Source organism: Hyperoodon ampullatus, assembly GCF_949752795.1.
Source record: "Hyperoodon ampullatus genome assembly, chromosome: 2".
NCBI lineage: Eukaryota > Metazoa > Chordata > Mammalia > Artiodactyla > Ziphiidae > Hyperoodon > Hyperoodon ampullatus.
In genome coordinates, this window is record NC_136915.1 from 169,273,414 (window position 1) to 169,296,518 (window position 23,105).

General features: G+C 41.9%; 1 protein-coding gene across 1 annotated transcript in view; it reads right to left on the minus strand.

Moving 5' to 3' along the window:
• The window catches only part of FMO4 (flavin containing dimethylaniline monoxygenase 4), a gene marked incomplete at its 3' end in the record, with an annotated part of 28,351 nt that extends 9,719 nt beyond the window's left edge, over positions 1-18,632 (minus strand). The window contains 6 exon segments of the mRNA XM_079697263.1: positions 2,668-3,020; positions 4,094-4,293; positions 5,180-5,322; positions 15,760-15,922; positions 16,551-16,739; positions 18,495-18,632. Of these exon segments, the coding sequence (XP_079553389.1) occupies positions 2,668-3,020; positions 4,094-4,293; positions 5,180-5,322; positions 15,760-15,922; positions 16,551-16,739; positions 18,495-18,626 (1,180 nt within the window). The 5' untranslated portion in view covers positions 18,627-18,632.
• Positions 18,633-23,105: the final 4,473 nt, after the last annotated feature.

A 23,105-nucleotide genomic window follows, 5' to 3' on the forward strand; every position in this document is an offset into this window, starting at 1 on the left:
CTTTTGTGTCACCATACAAATTTTAAGATTTTTTGTTAGTTCTGTAAAAAATGCCACTGGTAATTTGATAGGGATTGCATTGAATCTGTAGATTGCATTGAGTAGTATAGTCATTTTCAAAATATTGATTCTTCCAATCCAAGAATGTGGTATATCTCTCCATCTGTTTGTGTTGCCTTTGATTTCTTTAATCAGTGTCTTACAGTTTTCTGAGTACAGGGCTTTTACGTCCTTAGGTAGGTTTATTCCTAGGTAGTTCATTCTTTTTGTTGCAGTGGTGAAGGGGATTGTTTCCTTAATTCTCTTTCTGGTATTTTGTTGTTAGTGTATAGGAATGCAAGAGATTTCTGTGCATTAATTTTGTGTCCTGCAACTTTACCAAATTCATTGATTAGCTCCAGTAGTTTTCTGGTGGCATCTTTAGGATTCTCTACGTATAGTATCATGTCATCTGCAAACAGTGACGGTTTTACTTCTCCTTTTCCAATTTGTATTCCTTTTATTTCTTTTTCTTCTCTGATTGCCATGGCTAGGACTTCCAATACTATGTTGAATAAGAGTGGCGAGAGTGGATATCCTTGTCTTGTTCCTCATCTTAGAGGAAGTGTTTTCAGTTTTTCACCATTGAGAATGATGTTTGCTGTGGGTTTGTCATACATGGCCTTTATTATGTTGGGGTAGTTTTCCTCTATGCCCACTTTCTGGAGAGTTTTTATCATAAATGGGTATTGAATTTTGTCAAAAGCTTTTTCTGCATCTGTTGAGATGATCATGTTGTTTTTATTCTTCAGTTTGTTAATATGGTGTATCACATTGATTGATCGGCATATATTGAAGAATCCTTGCATCCCTGGGATTGATCATGGTGTATGACCCTTTCCATGTGCTGTTGGATTCTGTTTCCTAGTATTTTGTTGAGGATTTTTGCATCTATATTCATCAGTGATATTGGTCTGTGATTTTCTTTTTTTGTAGTATCTTTGTCGGTTTTGGTATTAGGGTGATGGTGGCCTTGCAGAGTGAGTTTGGGAGTGCTCCTTCCTCTGCAATTTTTGGGAAGAGTTTGAGAAGGATGGGTGTTAACTCTTCTCTAAATGTTTGATAGAATTCGCCTGTGAAGCCATCTGGTCCTGGACTTTTGTTTGTTGGAAGATTTTTAATCACAGGTTCAATTTCATTACTTGGGATTCGTCTGTTCATATTTTCTGTTTCTTCCTGGTTCAGTCTTGGAAGGTTATACCTTGCTAAGAATTTGTCCATTTCTTCCAGGTTGTCCATTTTATTGGTATAGTGTTGCTTGTAGCAATCTCTTATGATGCTTTGCATTTCTGCAGTGTCCGTTGTAACTTTTCCTTTTTCATTTTTAATTTTATTGATTTGAGTCCTCTCCCTCTTTTTCTTGATGAGCCTGGCTAATAGTTTATCTATTTTGTTTATCTTCTCAAACAACCAGGTTTTAGTTTTATTAATCTTTGCTATATTGTTTTAATATAATTGGAAAATGCTGTGAAAGCACTTTAAGTAGCCTTAAGTAAACATTTGTGATAATTTAATCACAAATGCCATGGAATTTTTTCTGTAATACAAATAAATGAGATTTCCTAATCACCTTCTCCTCCCCTCCACTCCTCACCCTCCCAGTTAAAATATCATGTTTGTCAATTTAGGAGAACATTTTAAAGTATGGTTGATATCTAATACATTTTTACAGTGTGACAGAAATGAATACTACTTAATATTGTGTTGTATGCTACTTATAAATTATTGGTGATCATTTTTATTCATTAAGGGTAAAATTCTGCTAAAGGACAGCTGGTTGGCTCAACTGTGATTGCTGTTTATATTTTTACAAATGCAATAATACAGTTACAAATGGAATTCTTTAAAATGCTTATGAATCTAAAGTTTGCCCTACTTTACAGAGGTATGATAATAATAGCAATAATAAGAACAACAGCTATAAGTTAATGAGCATTTACTCTGTGCCAAGAACTGTGCTAATTGCTTTGTAGACGTTATTCATTTTACAAAACCTTTGTGAAACAGGTTTTATTATCCTCATTTTACAGAAAAAGGCACTGAGATTTAAAGAGGTCCTTGCAAAGGTAATGAGTTGGGATTGGACCCCAGTAGCCCTGACTCTATCACCTCTGCTCTTACAGTGATAACTGATAGCAATCTGTGTCCAGTGTCTACAGTGTTTTTATGGGCATTGCTTAAAAGTCACTATCTCCTTAGACCCCAACTTTATTCACAGTGTATATTATTTCAATGTCTTTCTTAGGAAGCAATATAAAACTCTACTGATAGTCATAAATGGAAAGACTTAGGAGTAAATGGACTAAACTAGACTTGATTTGACTAGAGTAGTATAAAACAGGATCCTGAAGCTTCTAATATTTTCAGTTACTTTGAGAAATGTGATTTTATTTTGTTGTCCAAATTTATTCTATCCACAGAGTCAAAGCCTCTTTTTCCACTCAGTCACATTAATGACATAAGCACACCCACCATAATATTACACATATATGAAATTAATTCTTCACTAAAATTTTTTTGGATGTTTTATGTTACTTTAACTCACATTTGTTTGATTTTAGCTAAATCTCAGGGGACTGGTTTCAAGACTCATTTGTTCACATAGGGCTTTAAATAGAGTCCAGGTACCTTTGAATACTCTTGTGGCCCATCGTGCTTGGAGCTCTGTGCCTGCTAAGATGGATCCTGTAAGGCTGATGAAGCCAATCATAGCCAGTGTTGTCCTCTCTAGGTTTGAGGGAAAGACCAGCTTATACAGGAATATCTTCTTTGTACAAAGGCTTTTGAGAGGTTCTTCCAGAAAGGGAAAAGAAAAGGTGTATCCTGTAGTGAAGATCACAACATCGATGTTTTCTTCCACTGTCCCGTCTTCAAAGAGAGCAGAGGTTTCTGTAAACTCCTTCACGCTGGTTTTCACAGTGACTGTCCCACAGAGGATACAGGTTGGCAGCTCATCATTCACAATTATTTTTGGTTTTTTCCTTTGACACAGAGGAGAAAATTATTCACTGTGGTTATATTTATAAGACATTCAGCAAATGATTTATTTAGTCAATTCAAAATATCTGCCATGTCAAGGGAGTAGATTGACTGATGTCTAATTCAAAATTGTCTATCCAACTTACTGTTTCTATAACATCTTTTGTTTTCCTGCTCCCAGTAAGAAGGCATGTAGAAAATGACTAAACCTACTCTTTCCTGTGGGGTTTAAAATTCTCTATCTCTTGGGTCTAATTTCTGGAGCAATGTCAGGATCAAGTACACAACAATCCATTTGATAATCAGTTTTGGGTCCACATCACCCAGGCCTCAAAGGATTGGCATTTGGCAAAGAGGAAATTACAAAAACATTTTTGGATTAAAAAAATTGAATCTATTGATAGATTTTCATAATAAATATTTTCATTATGAACATCATTCTACCTAATTGCAGCAGACATAATGTCTATAAAATTTACATATTGAATCATTCGTTGTTATTAATTTTCTTCGTAAGTTGAAAGCCATCTTACCAAAGAAAAAATATTTGGGTCATGCATATAATAAAAATCACATTTAATGACTTTACATGCATTTCAAAGTTTTCCTTTTCCTTGCCAATGTGCAGCTCTATATAGATGTGTATTAAAATATATAACTCTAGGAATTCCTATTGGCAATTCATACCTCTAATCGTTCAGACAGAGTAGACATTTATTAAAGGTTAGTGAGAGCTGGCCATCTGCACGCACTGGTGCTGCAAATATTCTATTTGTGGATGGCAGCCATCCTGTGAACCCTCAAGGCCAATTTAAATTTTGTAATTTTCAAACTGGAAATAAAGTTTCCATCCTTCATTTTCTTCTAGCCTCATCAATTACTATTTTGCTACCAGACAGAGAGTACTCCTATTTCAAGAACTTCTGTGGTACTGATAGACATTGTCTTAAAAGAATAAGCTTAGAACAGGATAAACAAAGGCAATGTCACAATTATTGAACATTTTGAGTTCTGAATAAAATAGAATGAGAAATATTGATTAAATAACTTTACCATTAAATAAAAATATAAGTACCCCTTAGTAATATTTAGTCCATAATTCGTATGATCAAATCTTTTATTCAAGCCCCTCTCTCGACTCCACTTTAGTACACATGAAGGCAGAACTTGTGCAGTAAAATTATGGCGTCGTCTTGTAGCCATCATATTAAATGGGTAGCCCCCATCTGAAGAGCGGCTGATGACCCAGGTACCAGTTCTAGTACTGAGAAGAACCTAAAAAGTAAGGCAAGAAGGATAAATACATGTGCATCATTTTTGTAGTATTTTTCTTCAATATGTTTCAAACGATTTATAACATTCTGGTCTTATAACAACAGAGGACTGGTGAAGTTGTACCTAGGTCTACAAATGACTAGCTGTTCCCACTGCTGTCATTATTTTCATAAATCACTTTGACCTGATCTATGTATCGGTTAAGTATTTTCATCATGTTTAAAGTAAAGAATTATAGTACTAGTAGACATGTGCTATTGAGCTGGCAATTTTTTACATGTAAATAATATAGGATTTAAAGTGAGGTTTTGAGAAAGCAATTTTAACTAAATTAAATTAAAATCTATTATTTCTAAATCTAATCATTGTCCTATAATTTATGATAAAGTGGAATAGATTTCTAATTTGTGAATCTATGCTTGGAATTTCTAAAATCATTATGCATACTTCTTGGGCAACGTAACGGGTGCTTTTACCTCAGAACGAAGTACAAATCTGACTCCTAATTGAAAACTTGGAGATGTTCAGAAAACAACCTCCCCTTTCTCTTTTTACATGGGGTTTTTTCCAGAATTACAGAGAGAGAGTGTGAAAGAAAGACAGTTAGCATGGGTAGAACAATTTGCTCATTTGATCTCGTTCCAGGAGTACGTCTGGAAAATACTTAGTGGTCTGGCATCCACACGATTTTCTTAGACCCTTCTTGGAGATGGTTCAGTTCTGTAAAGCGTGCGTTACGAGAGGCTTTAAGGATTTTCAAGATTTTTTTTTCACTCACCCTGTGTCCACATAATTTAGCGATTGGCCGGTTTATAATCTTGAATACCACTCTCCAGACACCAGAAATGATGCTGGGGGTGGGAGTGCAGATTCAGAGATGGTGTACCTGAGCTGCGGTTCGACTGAGCTCCACTGCAATGTCTCCTCCAGTGTTCCCAAGACCGATCACTAAGACGCGTTTGTCCTGAAAGCCTGTTGGGATCTTGTACTCTTGACTGTGCAGGATCTGGCCTTTAAACTTATGGATTCCTGAAGGGACAGAGGGATCAGAAATATCTAGAGTTGTAACTCCTTCGTTGGCAGGCATAGGGTCTGTGGGAAAAGGGAAGTCCCAGAAATACAGCAGCCCTTTGTTCTTGCTCCCAATTGCAGGCAGTAGAACCAGTGTATCATCCTCTATCCCACTGGATGCTGTAAGCCCAGATACTGATTTAGTACAACATGCCTTGTTAAAAACATAGGAGAACTTATATTTCATGCGTGTTCCGTTTTAAAGCAGTTACTTAGGGAAATCAAGCTTACTGCAGACAATGATAAGAAACATCTCATGCATGACCTGAACATCCTAGACAAGAAGTAGACTGTTGATGCATGTTATTTTACCCCATAGATATAGTCTATCAGAATGTGATTTATGTATATAACATGTTTACAAATTGAATTAAGAAATTTTCTTTGTGTGGCATGTTCTCATGTAAATAAAGTAATTATTCTTGTGATTTAGGCTTGTTACTTCATGCTTATTTTACTTTGTGACTTATTATACGCTTAATGCCTTATTATACTGTATGCTTATTTATACTTTATTCTTTTGTTACTTATATTTGTATTTCTGACTGATCTTTCAAGCTCCTAACACTCTGTCAATGGAGGTATCACTATTACAATATTGATATACTATATATGAAAAGGGCTACCAAATATTTCCCCTCTTGATGTTTTTTTTTGTAATTATCTCCTTGGCATAAATAACAGACATAAATCATGGATTCATATAAACTAAGAATGGTAGTAACAGTGGAAGCAGAGCTATTTACAGTGATGGCTGTGTCACTGGCAAAGTCCATTAACAATTCCCAAGAAATAAAAGTAGAATCTGGGTAATAAAGTCTAACCTTTTTCTTTTCCTTTGTACTTAGTCTAGTTTCACCTGCTCATAGGATACCATGTGAAGAGGCCTTGTACCCAGCATTTCAGACCAGAGTTCCTAGTGTGAAATGGCTGCGCCTGACACTTCAGCTCAGCAGACCACATGCAGAAGTGCATTCAGGAAATGCCTCTGAATCTATACTACCACCCACCCTGAGTCATTGGAAGGGAATGCCAGATAGATGAAGAATGATGGGGCCAGGGGGCTGCTAAGCTGGCACACCAGTTGACCCCTAGGAGCCCCAGCTAATATTGGACATGCAGGGAAAGCCTGTTGAATTCTTAGTTGACACTCATGCCACTTACTCAGTTCTGAACACCAGATCAGGTAAACTCAGTCACAAGAGTTGTAAAATTATGGAGGTCTCAGGGAAGGTCCAAGAACGGGCATTCACAGAACCATCAGAATGTAAACTGGACAAACATAGGCTCACCCATTCCTTCCTGCATGTTCCCGAGTGCCCCATACCTCTGCTAGGAAGAGGTATCTTGGGAGCTACTATACACCTAATGGGAGACAAATTGGAGACTGGTGTCCCCTTAGACAAAGGGCACAAGATGCTAATGTTAATGGCTGAGGACAAACCTCCCCAGACAGAGCAAGTTGATCTCCCTGGAATAAATGCTGAGGTCTCGGCCCAGAGATGGGTGGGATGAGCTGTAGGAGCCAGTCCCATGATAGTCCATCTAAAATCTGTACATACATGGCCCAATAGAAAACAGTACCCACTCTGCTGGGAGGTCTTGTTGGGAACTGCCCATGTCACAGGGCCTAACTGACCAGGGCCTTATTAGACCATGTCAGTCAGCCTGTAATACCTCCATTCCCCCTGTAAAGAAACCCAATGGGAAATAGCAGATGGTACAGGACCTCAGGGCAGTCAATGAAGCCACTGAAGATATACACCCAGTAGTGTCTAATCCTACACCCTGCTGGCCTCTCTACCGTCCACCAGGACCTGGGGCTCTGTTTCAGATTTAAAAGATGTCTTCCTCTGTATTCCATTAACCACAGAGCCACAAGAAATTTTTGCTTTTGCGTGGCAGGACCCAAACATGCAACAAAAACAGCAATACCGCTGGACAGTCCTGCCTCAAGGGTTCAAAAATTCTCCCACCATCTTTGGGGAAACTTTAGCTAAAGACCTAAAAGATCTACATCTGGAGGAGGGAACCCTCCTCGAGTATGTAGACGAAATTCTGATTGCCAGCCTTACTAAGGAGGCCTCTGGAAAAAAATACTGTAACCACCCTGAACAACCTAGCAGATAAAGGATGTAAGGTATCCAAGAAAAAGGGTCAAACACCACAAACTAGGGTGACCTACCTAGGCTTCATTCTCACAGAAGGCAAGAGAAGCATACCCCAGGAAAGGAAAGAAGTCATTTGCTGCCTCACCCCTCCTAAAACTAAAAGACAGCTTAGGGGTTTCCTGGGGATGGCCAGGTTTTGCCACATCTGGATCCCTAACTATGGTTTAATAGCTGGGACTCTGTATGAAAAGTTGAAAAGAAAAGATAATGATCCTTTTGAATGGAATTCAGAATGTGAAGGGGCCTTTGAAGAACTGAAAAAGCAGTTACTTCAGACTTCTCTCCTGGCCCTCCAAAATTTAGCTAAACCCTTTGACCTTTACATTCATAAAAGAAAGGGAATCGCCCTTGGGGTATTAGCTCAAAAAAATGGGACCCCTTACTCAGGTGGTTGCTTATTTCTCAAAACAATTCGATCAGACTGCTAAGGGATGGCCTCCTTGTCTACCAGCAATAGCAGTTACTACAACCCTGCTAAAGGAGGCTGAAAAGTTAACATTTGGTCAGCCAATCACTATACGGACTCCACACTGGGTTCAGGCTTCAGTTAAGTTCTAAGGGAACAGAATGGCTAACCCCCAGAAAGTCGATTCAAGTTCAGGCTATGCCTTTAGACAACCCAGTAGTTACCATAAAAAAACTGTCACAGGCTAAATCTTGCTACCCTGCTACCCACAGAAATAGGGCCCTTGGAGCATGATTATATAGAAGCCATAGACACGATCTATTCCAGTCACCTTGACCTAGGAAGTGAGCCTCTCCCAAACACCGAAGAGGAATGATTCACAGATGGGAGCAGTTTTATGAGAGAAGGAAAAAGCCTGGCAGGATAGGCAGTGACCTCCCAGACCTAAGTCATAGAAGCAAGAAGCCTACCCCCAGGGACTTCTGCCCAAAAGGCCTAGCTGATAGTCTTCACCTGAGTCTTAGGGAAGATTTTTTTTTTACACAGATTCCCAGGATATGCCATGCTTCACACACAGGGCTATTTGGAAGGAAAGAAGTATGCCTGCTGTGGAGAATAAACAGGTGAAACATGGCTTAAATATACTGAAGCTCTTAGAAGCAGTACAGCTTCCAAAAAATGTGAGTGATTCATTGTAGGGGTCACCAAGAGAAGGATGCAGAGGTAATAAAGGGAAACAACAAGGCCAATGCAACTGCTGAAAGGGCAGCCCTAGAACCAGTAACTTGGCAACTACCCCTCATACCTTAAAGGCCAAATCCATCCAATTATTTCTCAATCTGCACAAAGGAAGAATTAAACAGAGCCTGAAAATGGGGCTTCGATAGAGATCTAGGAGGCCATGGCTAGCTAGTTAATGAACACGGGCAATGCTTCTTCACCCAAACTGCAGCTTGTCAAGCCATCAGGGAGGCTCATCAAGGAACTCACTACAGGTATATAATTGGCTAGTTGAGGTCATGGTAACTCCTGGCATTAAAAGTATAATCAGTCAGATAGTTGAGACATGCCCCATCTGCACAATGAACAACTCCAACACCAGACCCCCTAGAGGCCCCCAGGTAAGGCCCATTCAGACCAGAGGGACATATCCTGGGGAAGATTAGCAGACTGATTTCACTGGCATGGCGAGAGTACCTGGCATTTTCAGGTATCTCTTGGTGCTAGTAGACTCTTTTTATGGGTGTATAGAAATGTTACTAACAGAAATAATTCCCAGGTTTGGGCTTCCAGGTTCCCTACAAAGTAATAATGGTGCAGCATTTGTGTCTCAAGTGACGAAGGGGATAACGAGCACTGTGGACAGACCTTGCACTCAGCCTAGAGACCTCAGTTGTTGGGGAGAGTAGAAAGCTCCAATCAGACTTTGAAATGGGCCTTAGCCAAGCTATGTCCAGAAACTCAAGAAGACTGGATTAAGTTGCTTCCAAGTGCCCTGCTGTGCATGTGATTAGCCCCAAGGGATGAGTGAAAGCTAAGTGCATTTGAACTCATCTATGGTACAGCCACTACCCAAGCCCGAGAGAAGGGACACCTTAACTTGAAATGGAACAACTCAAGTGTGCCCTCCAGGGAGGAAAAACTATGAAAGCTTTCACGGAATATGGAAACCAGGTGCTGCCTGCACCCACCAACCTGGCCCTCCACCCATTCTGGCCAGGAGACTGGGGACACCTAAAAACCTGGAAAACCAGCAGCCTGCAAGACCAGCTCAGTCCTAAGGGGAACGGACCCCACTCGGTGACCCTAACCACCTACTCTGCCCTGACGTTGCAGGGATCGCTCTGTGGGCACATCACCCTTGAGTGAAGAGGACCCTAAACCCTACCCCTGGAGAGACAACCTGGTGCCATGGACACCCCCTGACTCATGCAAACCTCTCTCTGACCTGAAGCTTTTCTTCCAAAAAAACAACAAAGTGTGACCAGGGATACTTAGGCCACTGCATTAAGCCTCCATATCAGGGCATGTTTGCCTACAGGCAAAAGACCTAGATACCTGCATTTTTAGGAAAAACTTGCTCTTGCTAATATTTGGGCCATGTATCTTAAATTATCTGGTGTCCTTTGTCTCCAAAGGGTTAGATAAATGATGGTCGCTCAGCAATACGAACAGTTAGGGTTGAGGCCTGGTGACCATCAAACACATCTAAAGGCATCTGGGAAGAAGTCTGGTCCTCTTCCGGGGGGTACAAAAGATGAACCTGCGCCCCCTAGCGCCCCTCAAGAATGAGGAGCAGGACAAAAGAGAGGAGGGATTTGTCACTAGCAGAGCCTAGTCTGGGTAATAAGATAAAGTTGAACCTTTTTGTCTTTTCCTTTGTGCTTAGACTAGTGTCACTTGCTCACAGGGTGCTGCGTGCAGAGGCCTCACTCCCGGCCCTTCAGACCTGAGTTCCTAGTGTGAAACGGCTGCGCTGACGCCTCAGCTCGGGGGAGTGTGCAGAAGCGCAGTGCGTGACCCTCAGTTGAAGGCGGTGGCGGTGATGGGCTGCGTGCAGAGTCTCTGGGTCCAAACCTCCATCTGGAGTGTGAGCCTGTGCCTGTCTCTGCCCCCTCCCTGCTGACAGAACCCTGCAAAGCAGCCCCACCGCGTCCCCTCCTGGGGAGCGCCTGCTCTAGAGCCAGATCTCGCACCGGTCCACTCTCTGATCAAAGAATAAAGCTTTCCTCTGCTTCTGAACCAAATTTGGTCTCTTGGCTCTAACAGCACGGGGCAGGAGGACCCTCGTTGGGGACCAGCTCGAAAGGGTCGGTAGTAACAGCTTCAGCAATGAGAGGTGGCAGAGGAAACAAACAGCGATGGGTCCAGCCACCTTCAGACTCTGTGACCAGTGAGATGAAGCACTGACAATGAATCGGAAAGGGAGGCGCTGCACTTTAGAGGGTTCCTCAGCCTCTCACCCCAATACTTCAAGTACTTTTGCAATTTTAATGTAAAAAGATGAAACTGTCTTCTGGAACCTATCATTCTCCTACCAGTCACTGATTCATTCATTTACTCAATAACATTTATTGAAGAGCTACTATATATAACACAATGTTTTTGTTTTTGTGGTACGCGGGCCTCTCACTGTTGTGGCCTCTCTCGTTGCGGAGCACAGGCTCTGGACGCGCAGGCTCAGCGGCCATGGCTCACGGGCCCAGCCGTGTGGGATCTTCCCAGACTGGGGCACGAACCCGTGTCCCCTGCATCGGCAGGCGGACTCTCAACCACTGTGCCACCAGGGAAGCCCTACACAATGTTTTAATTGGAGTCTTTGCCTGCTGAGGCCCCCAAAGCTGAAAACTAAATGCAGTAAATATGGCAACAAATAGTTGCCACATTCCTAGGGAGGTGCTAAACCCACTAGGCAGAATTTGCAAAGAAGGTGTATGCAGACCAGTTTTGTGATCCTTTGCCTCTCACTGACTTTCAGGGATTGAAGTCGAAGTGGCCAGAGGTTGGAAATTGGAGACTTTCAGGAAAGGATTTAAAGTGCTGTTGCATTTTTTGTCTCCTTGACACGAAGCCATATTCGAGGGGCTTCTGGGAGACCCCTGCGAGACCTCGACCCTTGGAGTCTTTGGAGCACAGAGACTGGTGTGTGACCCACGCTTGCAAGGCTGTGACTGGAACTGCCTGCAAGGGGTGGCTGCACCAGTAGCAAGTTTTTCATCTACTGCTGACAGTGTGGAATACATGTCTCATGTGGACCAGATGAAAGCCATGTAGGAGAGAGCCTGCCTGATGCCGATTTAAAGGGACTTTGTACAAGGTAGCCATCTGGACTGGCAATGAGACCTTAATAGATAGTCTATGGAAATGACCTGGGAAGGAGCTAGGGTTTAGGGACTTGTAAAGTGGCCTGTCTGAGAGTGCTTGGTCTGTAGCAACAGGAGCTGCACGGAACCCTAGTCATGGGGCGTCTCTCTGGAGCAGAGCCTAGGAAAGCACCCCACAAAGCATGGATCTTAAACACCCCCAAGGCCTGAGAGAACTAGCACCTGGTTGGTGCCAGTCAAGAAAGACTTTTCCTGCCCCCTTACTTCTTCTTGTCCTTGCCCTGACTCCAATTCTGGAAGGGCCAGAGACTGCAGCTGGTGAGTGAAAGGTTTGGAGGAGGAACTGGCAGAGGAAGGGAGCAGCCAAGCGCACCATCTCTTCTCATTGCGGCTGTCAGCACAAAGCAGGAGGCAGCTGGGGGAGGGGAGAAGCTTCATCATTACAGGTAATTGCCAGTTTTTACTATTACACAAGACAGAACACTTCAGCTATAAAAATGAGTAGTTGGGGGACTTCCCTGGCAGTCCAGTGGTTAGGACTCTGTGCTTCCACTGCAGGGGGCATGGGTTCCATCCCTGGTCAGGGAACTAAGATCCTACATGCTGCATGGCACGGCGAAAAAAAAAAAAAGATGACAGAGGAGGACTTTTCATTATTTGAGAGTGAGCAGAAAAGCGGTGGGAATGGCTGGAAATTGCAACCAAGGGCAGGAGAAGGACAAGCCCCACAGATGAGGCCTGCAGGGACATTACAAGAAAAAGTACAGTTGGTTAATAACTCTACATTACATGACCTGTACTTTCAACATTGTATAGCCCAAGGCACTGTTTCAGGTTTTAGGTTTAGGAGATGTGAGAATAAAAGGCAGTCTCTACCCTTAAAGAGTTCATCCTCAAGTGAGAAATAGGTAAACAGACGATAGCTAACTAATGCTTATTCAGACCTTACTAGCAAGTCCCAGACATTCTTCTAAGGACTTTATACATATTAATTAATTTAAACCTCACAACAACCCCATAGGGTGAACAATATTATGATGCAATTTTACTAATGCTGAAAGTGGAGGCACAGAGAGGTTAAGCAACTTGCCCAAGGCCATACAGTAAGTAGCAGAGCCCGACGGGAAGTCAGGTCATCTGACTTTGGGCTCAGCTGTCAAGCATGATACTATGCTACCCCCCAGAACAGGAGGTGTTACGATGCCTTCAATGGGGCATCAGCCTAGACTGAGCCAGGGAAGTCATCCTGGAGGAGGTGATTTTTTTTTTTCTTTCAAAGAATGACATTAGAAAGATGATTAGGAATTTGAAAAGCGAAGCCCTAAGAGGGTTTCAAGAAGGGGGAAGAGCACATGCCCCGGATGCATTAGAGAGCGGGGCTTCAACCCATTCACTGAGGTTTGGCTGGAGAGAAGCTTCCTGAGGGCTCAACCTTGGTTCATAGATTTTTGTATGTACCTAACACAATGCTTTTCAAATAACTGGTTCTCCATAATTGCATATTTGAGCAGGGGACCCAAGAAAACGTATGGAATGCATAGGTAGTTCTGAATCAGTGATTATGTCAATAATGCCTTGCCTCCTCCCCTGCCCCAAAGGAATCTATCTGGTAAATCAAAACTACTAATTCAGAAAAAAAAGCGGTCCGCTAGGAGGCACAGGGCCTAGTTTGCCTTGTCAGCAAATATCTCTGGAATAGTTTGCTATTGTGGTTTCTTCATCTTATACTTATTCCCCTACCGTTATGTGTTGAAAAATGCTTAGCAACTACCTTAGGAGAAGGAAGACCAGAAGCTTGAAGTCCATGCACAACGCTCACAAAGTTTAAGAACATTTGTTAATAATTGATGAAATATAATTAGGCATTTGCGACCACTAATCTGTAACTAATGATTACAACTGATGTGTGTTTAGAGAGTCACGTTTACACAACTTCTGAGTGTGGGACAGAGAAGAATGAAGAGGGGCGACCTGCAGAACTGCACTTTGTGCCACCCATCCCGTGACTCCTGTATGGGCTCTGGGAGGATCCAGCACTCTGAGATGGAATGGCTGTTGAGGCTTATAACTGGGGTTATAACTTAACTAAGAGGGAGAAATACTTCTTCGTCTGGGGGACGCACCTGCTTCTTAGGAAGCAGGTTCTTCCAAGCAATTCTCAGATGGTGGATAATAGCTTACAAAAGGTCATGATTCATAACAGTAGTAGCTATTGTTTATAGAGTGCTTACTGTGTGCTCTGTACTATGCTAAGTATTTTACATGGATGATCTCATTTAATCCTCATCACTACTCTGAGACGGGAACTTATATTTCCACTTTGCTGAGGCTTAGGGAGGTTACGTTCATCCAAGATTAAGCAACTGGCACAGGGTCTGGATCCAGAGCTTTGTTCATAACCATTATGCTAAATGCTACTTATCCAGGGCCATGGCCTGCAGGGAACTGTAGCAGACCAGAACTCCCTGGAAAGCTTACATCGTATCCACTCACCAAGATACCTCACTCTGGAAACACAGAGGAAATTGGGATTATCTGTCCTGCTGTCCCCCATAACAGATTCTTCCAAAGTTTGGTCATAAACCAAGACCCCCTCAGGGAGAGTCTCTAAAATCTACGTGTGTGGGTCTCTTCCTTCTCCAATATCTGGGTTTTAGGGCAAAAGAAAGGGACACCTCAATATTTCTACTACAATTATTCCTCCCCCACCTCCCTGAGGTCATTAAAGTATGTAGAAATGTCTGCTCTCAAGATGATCCAAAACTATGTTGCTACTCTAGTTTATGTTTAGCCAGTCTCTTTCCTTGGGACCACTTCTGCCAGTCTGGACACTTCATGCTGCCACAAAGATCATCACCTCTCAGCTCCTGATTGCTCCTTTGCAGCAGTGTTCTTTAGTTATAGTCACAGTGGGACTGAAGGTAGTTAGGAGTAAAGGATTAGCCACCTCAAACCTGACAAGACACTTAATTCCAAAAGCATCTCTTCTTTGACACTTGTGACACATTTCCTCATGGAAACATTGTTATAGAGGCAGTTGTATATTCCTTTAGTACTATGTGATTATGTATTTAGCCCATAGACTAGCAGCAAGCCTGAAGCTGACCCACCATTTACAATATTGCTTCTTTGTAAAATTATGTACTGAATTCTCCCTTGGTCCCTAACACATTTTGAAAATAGAATAGTTTGTTAATTTGAGATTATGTTTTAAGATTTATATTTCATTTTTTATTGTCTAAGGTTTGCAAACTTTCTTCTTCACATCTTCGTTTCTTAAAGGTTCTTTTAATTCCTAAAAGAAGTTTCAAAACTTCATACTCAATTGCCTTTAGGGCCACTTATGAGTAATGGAAGAAGAGTAGCTTCACTACATTTTAGTAATCCTCACTTGACTTCAAAAGATGGAGATTTTCCAATTGTGAGCATATTAAAAAGAATGTGCCATTGGATCAACAGCATTTCCAAAGGGGAATTTCTAAAACTCCTTTGTGTGGATAGCCCTGCTTTAAGAGGTGGATGGATTATTATTGTGATGACTATTTTGAAGGGTGACAATATTTCTTTGTATGTATTATTTCTGGTCTATTTCTTAAAAAAAATTCTGTCAAGTTTCCTTGTATTCTCACTTCCTTTCAGTTATTGAATTACAGGTCACTCCTGATTCAAATGACCTGTAATTTAATGACAAGATTCAAAGCCTATTTTTTTTCATGACCGATCTGATAGTTTTGAGCCTTATGTGATCACTGAGCTTGAATCAGACAGGCATGATAAAACTTAAATGATAACGTCAGCATTTATATTAATAAGTAAATAATAAAATCTGACACCTCTATAGTGTTTTATAACTTTCAAAGTTATTTTGTACATATTATTTCTGAGGGTAAACATAAAGTTGTCTATAATCATGAGGAAGTATTTCCAATTACAAATCAGTAACTTCTAGAAGAACCCAGAAGAGTAGGCATGGTTTCAGGTAGAAATGACTCACCAGGAAATGACTCCAAAGGTAAATGGGGATTCAGGAAGTGTCCAGTGCAAACCATGACAGCATCAAAGATAGCTCTGTCCAGCTTCCCCTCTGTCTCTGTGACAACATCCCACTGACCAGTTTTGGAGAAGTCAGGACGCTTTGTTACGCTGCACACTGTGGTCTGAAAGCAAAAGACAAACACTCGCTTTCCATCAGTCATCTTGGGACCTCATGAAATGACTGTATGGTAACCGTGTCTGTTATTTCAAGTGGGCCAAGTCAGTCCCACGATAGGAGGTCTGTTAACATTGGCTTATCTTTTCCCTAGAGAAGTTAAATAACTTGTGCAAAGTCTCAAAAGTGGTCATATAGATTAGGACCCAAAACATCTGAATGCCTTCACTGCAAGGAAGAAACATTCAGTTTTTATTCCTGGTGAGAAGGAGATAAATTAAAACACCGAATGTTGAAAAAATTTAGGAAAATGAGTTTTGACCCATTATAGTATCTGTGGTTCAGACTTCTAGTCGTTTCTTCCCAGTGGGTTTCATGAACAAAATCCATTTTTCCTTTCCTCTCAAAAACATTCTAAATTTTATCCTGAATGAGAGTCTGGATTTAGAGGAAGAACCAGGAAATTCAGTATTTTAGTGACTTATTTGAGTAAAACATGACCAGCAGGATTATTATTTGCCTTATTCATATATAGAGAAAGTCAGGAAGAAGTTTACTTAAGTATCCCATTTCCATCAGATTGGCGAATGGGCCAGCCCCTACTCATTAACCTTCCATAACCCAAGGTATCTTACTCTAAACCGAATGTATTTCAGAAGGTCAAAGTGCTCAGCAAACTCTTGGAGGTAGTCCCAAAATTTTTCTTGCTTCATGAAATTGGGATAATCTTCTTGGAAGGGGAAGTCGCTGTAACATGACATTTCTTTGCAGACGTTTGTCACTAATGACTTGTAGACCCTGGGCATCCCATCTTTAGAAGTTTCCTGTGGTGAAAGCACAGTTAGCTTGATGGGGTGGTCGGGGGGAAAGGAGGAAGAGAATAGAGACCATCAGCAGTTAGCGTTCCACGTGTAATTCCAAAGAGTTCCTGGAAAAGTTAGCATTGGGTCCCCATGCTATAGTTATCAGAAATCATTGGTGGGGTTGGAATTGTTAAATACGGTATCGTTCTCAAACTACAAAGAAGCTAACAACATTTAATAGGGCTCTCCAAGAATGACACTGCCCTTAAGTAATTCCATGAACACGGGCCCATGGTCTATCTTGCTTATCTTCTCCTTCTTCCCTTGCCGTGATTATTCCCCCCACTCATGCTCTGCACCTCTTCCTCTTGCCTTTGTTTAAGGAACTCCTCACTAATTTTTCTATTTATTGTCTATGTATATTTTCAACTGCTCTCTTTTTATTGCTCCTTCCCATCCACACTTAAAATACTGAAGACTCAAATTTTCAAAACAAAACAAAACTCCCTTTCAACCTGTATCCCCTTCCAGCCTTGTCTCTCTCTGTCTTATCTCAGTTGTCATGAAAGAATCATCACATACTGGCAGCCTCTGTTTTCTCCTGGACTCCTCAACTTGTTGTTTTGTCTCGATCTCTGTCACTCAAAAACAAAACAACAAAACAAAAAGATCTGTATTAAAGGCACCGGTGAACTTCTCGTGGCTGAAGTTTTCTTCTTCAAGTCTCTTCCTTCACCATCATGTTCTCTAAAAAGTCTTCCATAACCCAACAGATCTTCACAAGGTAGCTATTGTGCCCTGCCCCAGCACACTGTACTTTGAGCCCAGAACCAATCACACTGCATTGTAGTGATCTGTTTACTGTTTCTGTTCCCCACCAGACAGTAAGGAGGGCTGGGTCCTTGTCCATCTTGTTTCCCATAGGTCCTGGTAGAGGGACAACACGAGTACTTGTTGAATGAATGAAAATGAGTACTACAATTGCATTTTTGAAAAAAAAATAGTATTTGTATGACTGGAAAAAATTACATCAAATTTTGTTAGTGCTGACTCATGAGAATTGATATTATATTTAATTTGTATTTTTCTTTTGTTTAACTCAGTACTGTTTTCTAAAATTAATCTATATCACTTTACAATAGGAGAAGGAAACCAAACCAACCATGGGGTCAAACAGCAGACTTAATACTTTCTTCCACATTGACATTTGGTGGCTTGAAGAGGCCCATAGTACACCAGAAAAATATTATTTTTCCCCAGTATGCTATAATCCTAGGGTTGTGATCATTTACATGCATTTGCTTATTCTGTTTTCTTCACCATCCATCAAGACTGGCAAATGCTGCCTACTCCAAGAAGGCTTCCCTCATTCATACCAGTTTGAAGCACCCTCCCCAACCCTGAGTTCCCACTAAAGGCTGCTCTTCTCTACCCAACCAAAGCATTTAATACTTGGGCCTCCCGTCTTCTGACACCTTATACCCTACCACTGGGGCAGGTCCCTTTATTCCCTCTGAAGACCCTGCTATTCCCAGTAACCAGGACCAATTTTGGCCAGAGGCAGGGGGTATTTAGTCATTTCCAGCCTCACTTCCTGATGCTCAAGTCACCTAATAGCAGGCCTAGCCTTGAGCATACCCCACTAGGCTGCATATTACACTCCTAAGAAGGGTGGATTAGTGCCTGCGTTCTTCTTCTTCTGATAATGTGAAAAATACTACACAAAGCAAACGGCCAGATTATGATTGGTGTAAGTGGGAGGTATGAACTACGCACAGTAAACTTCCACAGTCCCCCGATGTCATTACTTCTTTCAAAGCAGGTAGGCTCCAGGTCCTCATCCAAGCAGCATTTGATGGAGGACAGGCCACTCACACCAGCTCCAATCACTGCAACTCGCTTGGCCATGGCGTGTTCTGTATGAGATAGGTTGAGCAGAGCTTCTTTATATGACAAAGCTAGAAGGGAGCCCTTGTCATAGAAGTCAACTTTTACAGTGATCCTTTCATCTTTGAGCTGAGGCAGAATCACATTTTGTTTAAAGATGAGGGCTCTGAAATCACACTGGTTTGGTTTGAATCCTGGCTTCATTTGTTTACAGTATGACCTTAGGCTAGTTGTTTATCCTCTCTGTGCCTCAGTTTTCTCATCAGCACAATGGGAGTGGAAATAATAATACCAATTTAAAATATTTGTTATGAAATTAAATGACTGAGATATGTTGGAAGGGTTATAGAAGTGTGTCTGCTATATAGTAAGTGCTCAGTTAAATTTTGCTCTTATTATTAGCTAGTGTAGCCAGGACCTTGATCCCCTTAAGACTTTAGATCCTCTCAGTATTAAAAGGACTCTTTGCTAACACCTAGTCCCTCTGAAATGCTAGGAATTGCAACAAGCAAAAATGTTAGTTTTTATTCAAAGCGTCTAAAGTTCTAAAGAATAGCTAGTCATGGGCCATGTCCTGCCAGCAAAAAAGATATTACAGGGCTTCCCTGGTGGCTCAGTGGTTGAGAATCTGCCTGCTAGTGCAGGGGACACAGGTTCGAGCCCTGGTCTGGGAAGTTCCCACATGCCGGGGAGCAACTAGGCCCGTGAGCCACAGCTACTGAGCCTGCGCGTCTGGAGCCTGTGCTCCGCAATGAGAGGCCGCGATAGTGAGAGGCCCGCGCACCGCGATGAAGAGTGGCCCCCGCTTGCCACAACTAGAGAAAGCCCTCGCACAGAAATGAAGACCCAACACAGCCAAAAATAAATAAATAAATAAATAAAAAGCCAAGCATTTGAAGCCCTTAAAAAAAAAAAAAAGATATTACATGCATTTAGGGGAGGTTCTTAACTTTGCACAGAGAAAGGTTGACTGACCATAATACAGAACTGTGGTCATATGGTCATATGGAAATGGGGATGCCATGTTGTCAGGAAAGATTGGAGGAAGTGTGAATGTGTCATGGGGATTTATAACCAGTTTTTCTTGATTTTATGTTTTGGGCTTCTGCAAACATCAACATAGCTTTTGCTTTGATCAGATGGGCTAACCACAGAGTTGATTTCAGCAAATCAGGTTTATGTCACACGGAAGACTTTGAAGTGTCAGGTGTCCTCAGTCTCAAGTGCTGCCTTTCCCTCAACCCTCATGGCCAGTTTGAGAAACACACAAAGAGTAGTTGAGACCTCAAAGTATTTGCTTTATAAAATATACTTAACCGGGCCTCCCTGGTGGCGCAGTGGTTGAGAGTCCGCCTGCCGATGCAGGGGATACGGGTTCGTGCCCCGGTCTGGGAGGATCCCATATGCCGCGGAGCGGCTGGGCCCGTGAGCCATGGCTGCTGAGCCTGCGCATCCGGAGCCTGTGCTCCGCAACGGGAGAGGCCACAACAGTGAGAGGCCCGCGTACCGCAAAAAAAAAAAAAAATATATACTTAACTGATTTGACTTTGCCTATGAAGACATGGTACTTTTTGAGGAGAGATCTTGCCGTATAACTCTTATGTGACTTTTGTAGTGTCATGACACTTACCATAATGGTGTTTGCCTTGAGGAACCTAGGGAGAACATATTTATTGAGCCCTGAATACCGGTAAATGGGAAAACATATAGCATCATCACTGAACACGACTTAAGGCCACTCTGCTAATAAGAGGTTGAGTCTGGAGAGACTTTGGGTATCTGAGTATGAGCCTGGATGTGCACATCTCATTGGTCTGAGAGCCTGAAGTGTCCTGTGATTCCTGCTACTAAGCCTCTTCCCTCACCTGAGCTCAGGTTTGCTGCCACACCTTCTGGTTGGGCTTGGGGGATTTTGTCCTTTTGGTTTTGTAGTTTGCCTCCTAGCCAGATCAGAACCCCCAGGCACAAAACCAAAGTGAAGTTACTGACCTTACAGAGGGCAGAAGAAGACTGCTGAGCCCTTGGACCCTTTGGACTCACCTGGTTCGAGGAGGATCTAGGCAGGGACTTGCAACAAGGATCAGAGGGATTTCTCAGGGCTGCCTGTTTCCAAATCTTACCTGCCACCCTACCTTTTGTAAGGTTGAGACCTTCACGCCTGGCTTCATTATTGATAGCAAAATTTACACTTTTCCCCCTGAGACTTTTTGTTTATTTAGGAGTCTCTTTTGATTTGGAAGAGTTGGGCAGGCTGCAATAAGAATGGACTTTGGAGGCAGCAGAACTGGGTTTGAACTCTGTCTCTGCAACTGACTAGGCATGTGACCCCAAACAACCCACTTACACACCTTAAGATTTACTTATTTGCAAATAAGAAAAATAGCCATATTGAAGGATTGTTTGGGTCTTAAACAGTGATAATAATTACACAAAACTGCCTAGCACCAAATATTTACGCAGCATTCATTTCCCACCTCCCTAACTGACTCCCTCCTTTCTTCTCTTCCTGGAAGAGACAGCTCATGCAGATAAAATTTATCAACAAGTTTGGAAACATCTAGGCAAACATACCTATGACTTCCTTTGGATTGAGTAAAAGGTTTAGGTGGCTTTTAATCAGAAATAAATGGCCTCCACCAATAAGAACACTTAAACTTCCAGGGCACTAGGTAGAGGTCTGGAATTGGCAGATCCCTCTGTGCTGTGTTTTTGCATAATAATATGAAAGAAATAGTTGTTAATTGATCTGGTTAAAATGCAAAATGTGCTGCAGTGAATAGACTGGCAGCAAATTAATTCACTCAAGAGATGCACCCTGTGTACCTCTAAGGGCAAGTACTGAGCCAAGCGTGGGGACCCCCAAGATGATTAAGAGCCAGTGACTTAAATAATAGTAATAAATATAGACCCAGTGACTGTCCACAGAAGATGCCACTATATGGAGAGAGGCTGACACACATGATATCATGTGGTACATCCTGTAATAGCAGTGTGCTCTGGGTACAAATGCTTGCAGACACTCTTGGGCTGCTTAGCTATGTCTGGAGACCTACTTAGAGACACATAGTAGGCTGTATTTTTCCTGGGCAAAAACACCTTGTCCTTTACAGACTGACTTAGAGACTGTCTAAGTGCCAAATAATTGTTGTCCAAAATAGATGTGAATTGAAAGGCAGTAGAGAAGACTGCAGGCTTGGAGGGGCAGGAGGACATAACGTGTGTTAAGCTCTTTGTAAACTGTAAAGTGGGCTATAAACATAAGGTCCATTGTAGGTCAAAGGCTGCTGACATTTAGTGCCTTAATCGAAAGAAGCCCTAAACTACTGAACTGGACTTTTGAACAACATGAAAACCCCACTCCATACCTGACAGACCAGAAAATGCAGGAATCATTTTTGAGTCATGGAGAGACTTGGATGATTAGCAAATTATGTAGCTGATTATGATTTATATGAGTTTGGACTTGGATCTATTTATATTTCTTATTATCACTCTACCAGTGCTCTTCCTTTGCTACGGTATTTCCTAACATAACACTTGTGGAGTATTTTGTGTTTCCCAGTGCCTCACAATTCCATCTCATCCAAAAGATGAAATCAGAAGTGAGCCTGGAATCACAGACAGTCCCATGATTCTGTTATTCTCACCCACACCTTCCTTCAGGGTGGTTTTCCCCTACAACATAACTTTGTTTCCTTAGCACGTTCCTTTGCTTCCTGGTTTTCTCTAATTCTGCTGCTTTAACACTAATCAAGAGGCTCTCGAAGGAGAAGATCACATTCATTTTTAAGGAGTGTACTCACCAAGGAAAGTATTCATCCTCTGTGAAAGCAGCTTCTGGAAACATTTCCCCATTATGAAAAAAAAAAATCCAGGACACTTACCTTGTTGGCATAGAGCAGATATTTTGACAAATTATTTCTCACAGCCCAAAGACAAAGATAGTGTTTGTCTTAAAAAAAAAAATTCCAAACACAAACTCTTTGTTTTAAAAGAAGAATAAAAAATAAACCAATGCTGACTTTAATCAAAGTACTCTCGGTTTAAAACAAAAACCATCCGTTTTTCCTGTCATGCTAGTGACAGCAGAAAGTATACTCACCGAGGAAAAGAAAGTTGTGTAGGGCACCAGCTTGATACTTCCGTGTTCTCGAAGGAGGGCTAAATGACGAGTTAGAATAAAGCCTTCGGATTCGAAGGCCACAAACGACTTCTGCCCCTTTCCCCACCCTCCTAAACGTCACAGTTCCGATGGAGCCCTAAACTTAAAGGGGAGCACGTGGTAAGCGACTGCTCTTCTCATTGTAGCCTTTAGAGGGCGCCAAGTCATTCCAAACCACAATCCCCGGTGAAACAGAAGTTCTACTTAACTGAATTCTGACTCTTTAATTAGTCCCTTGAACCATCATAGGAACTGTCCATAGGAGAAAGTCAATTAGGTGACTATCACGTCATCAAGTTCTCCCAAGTCTAGAGTTCCCTAACCCCAGAAGTATGATT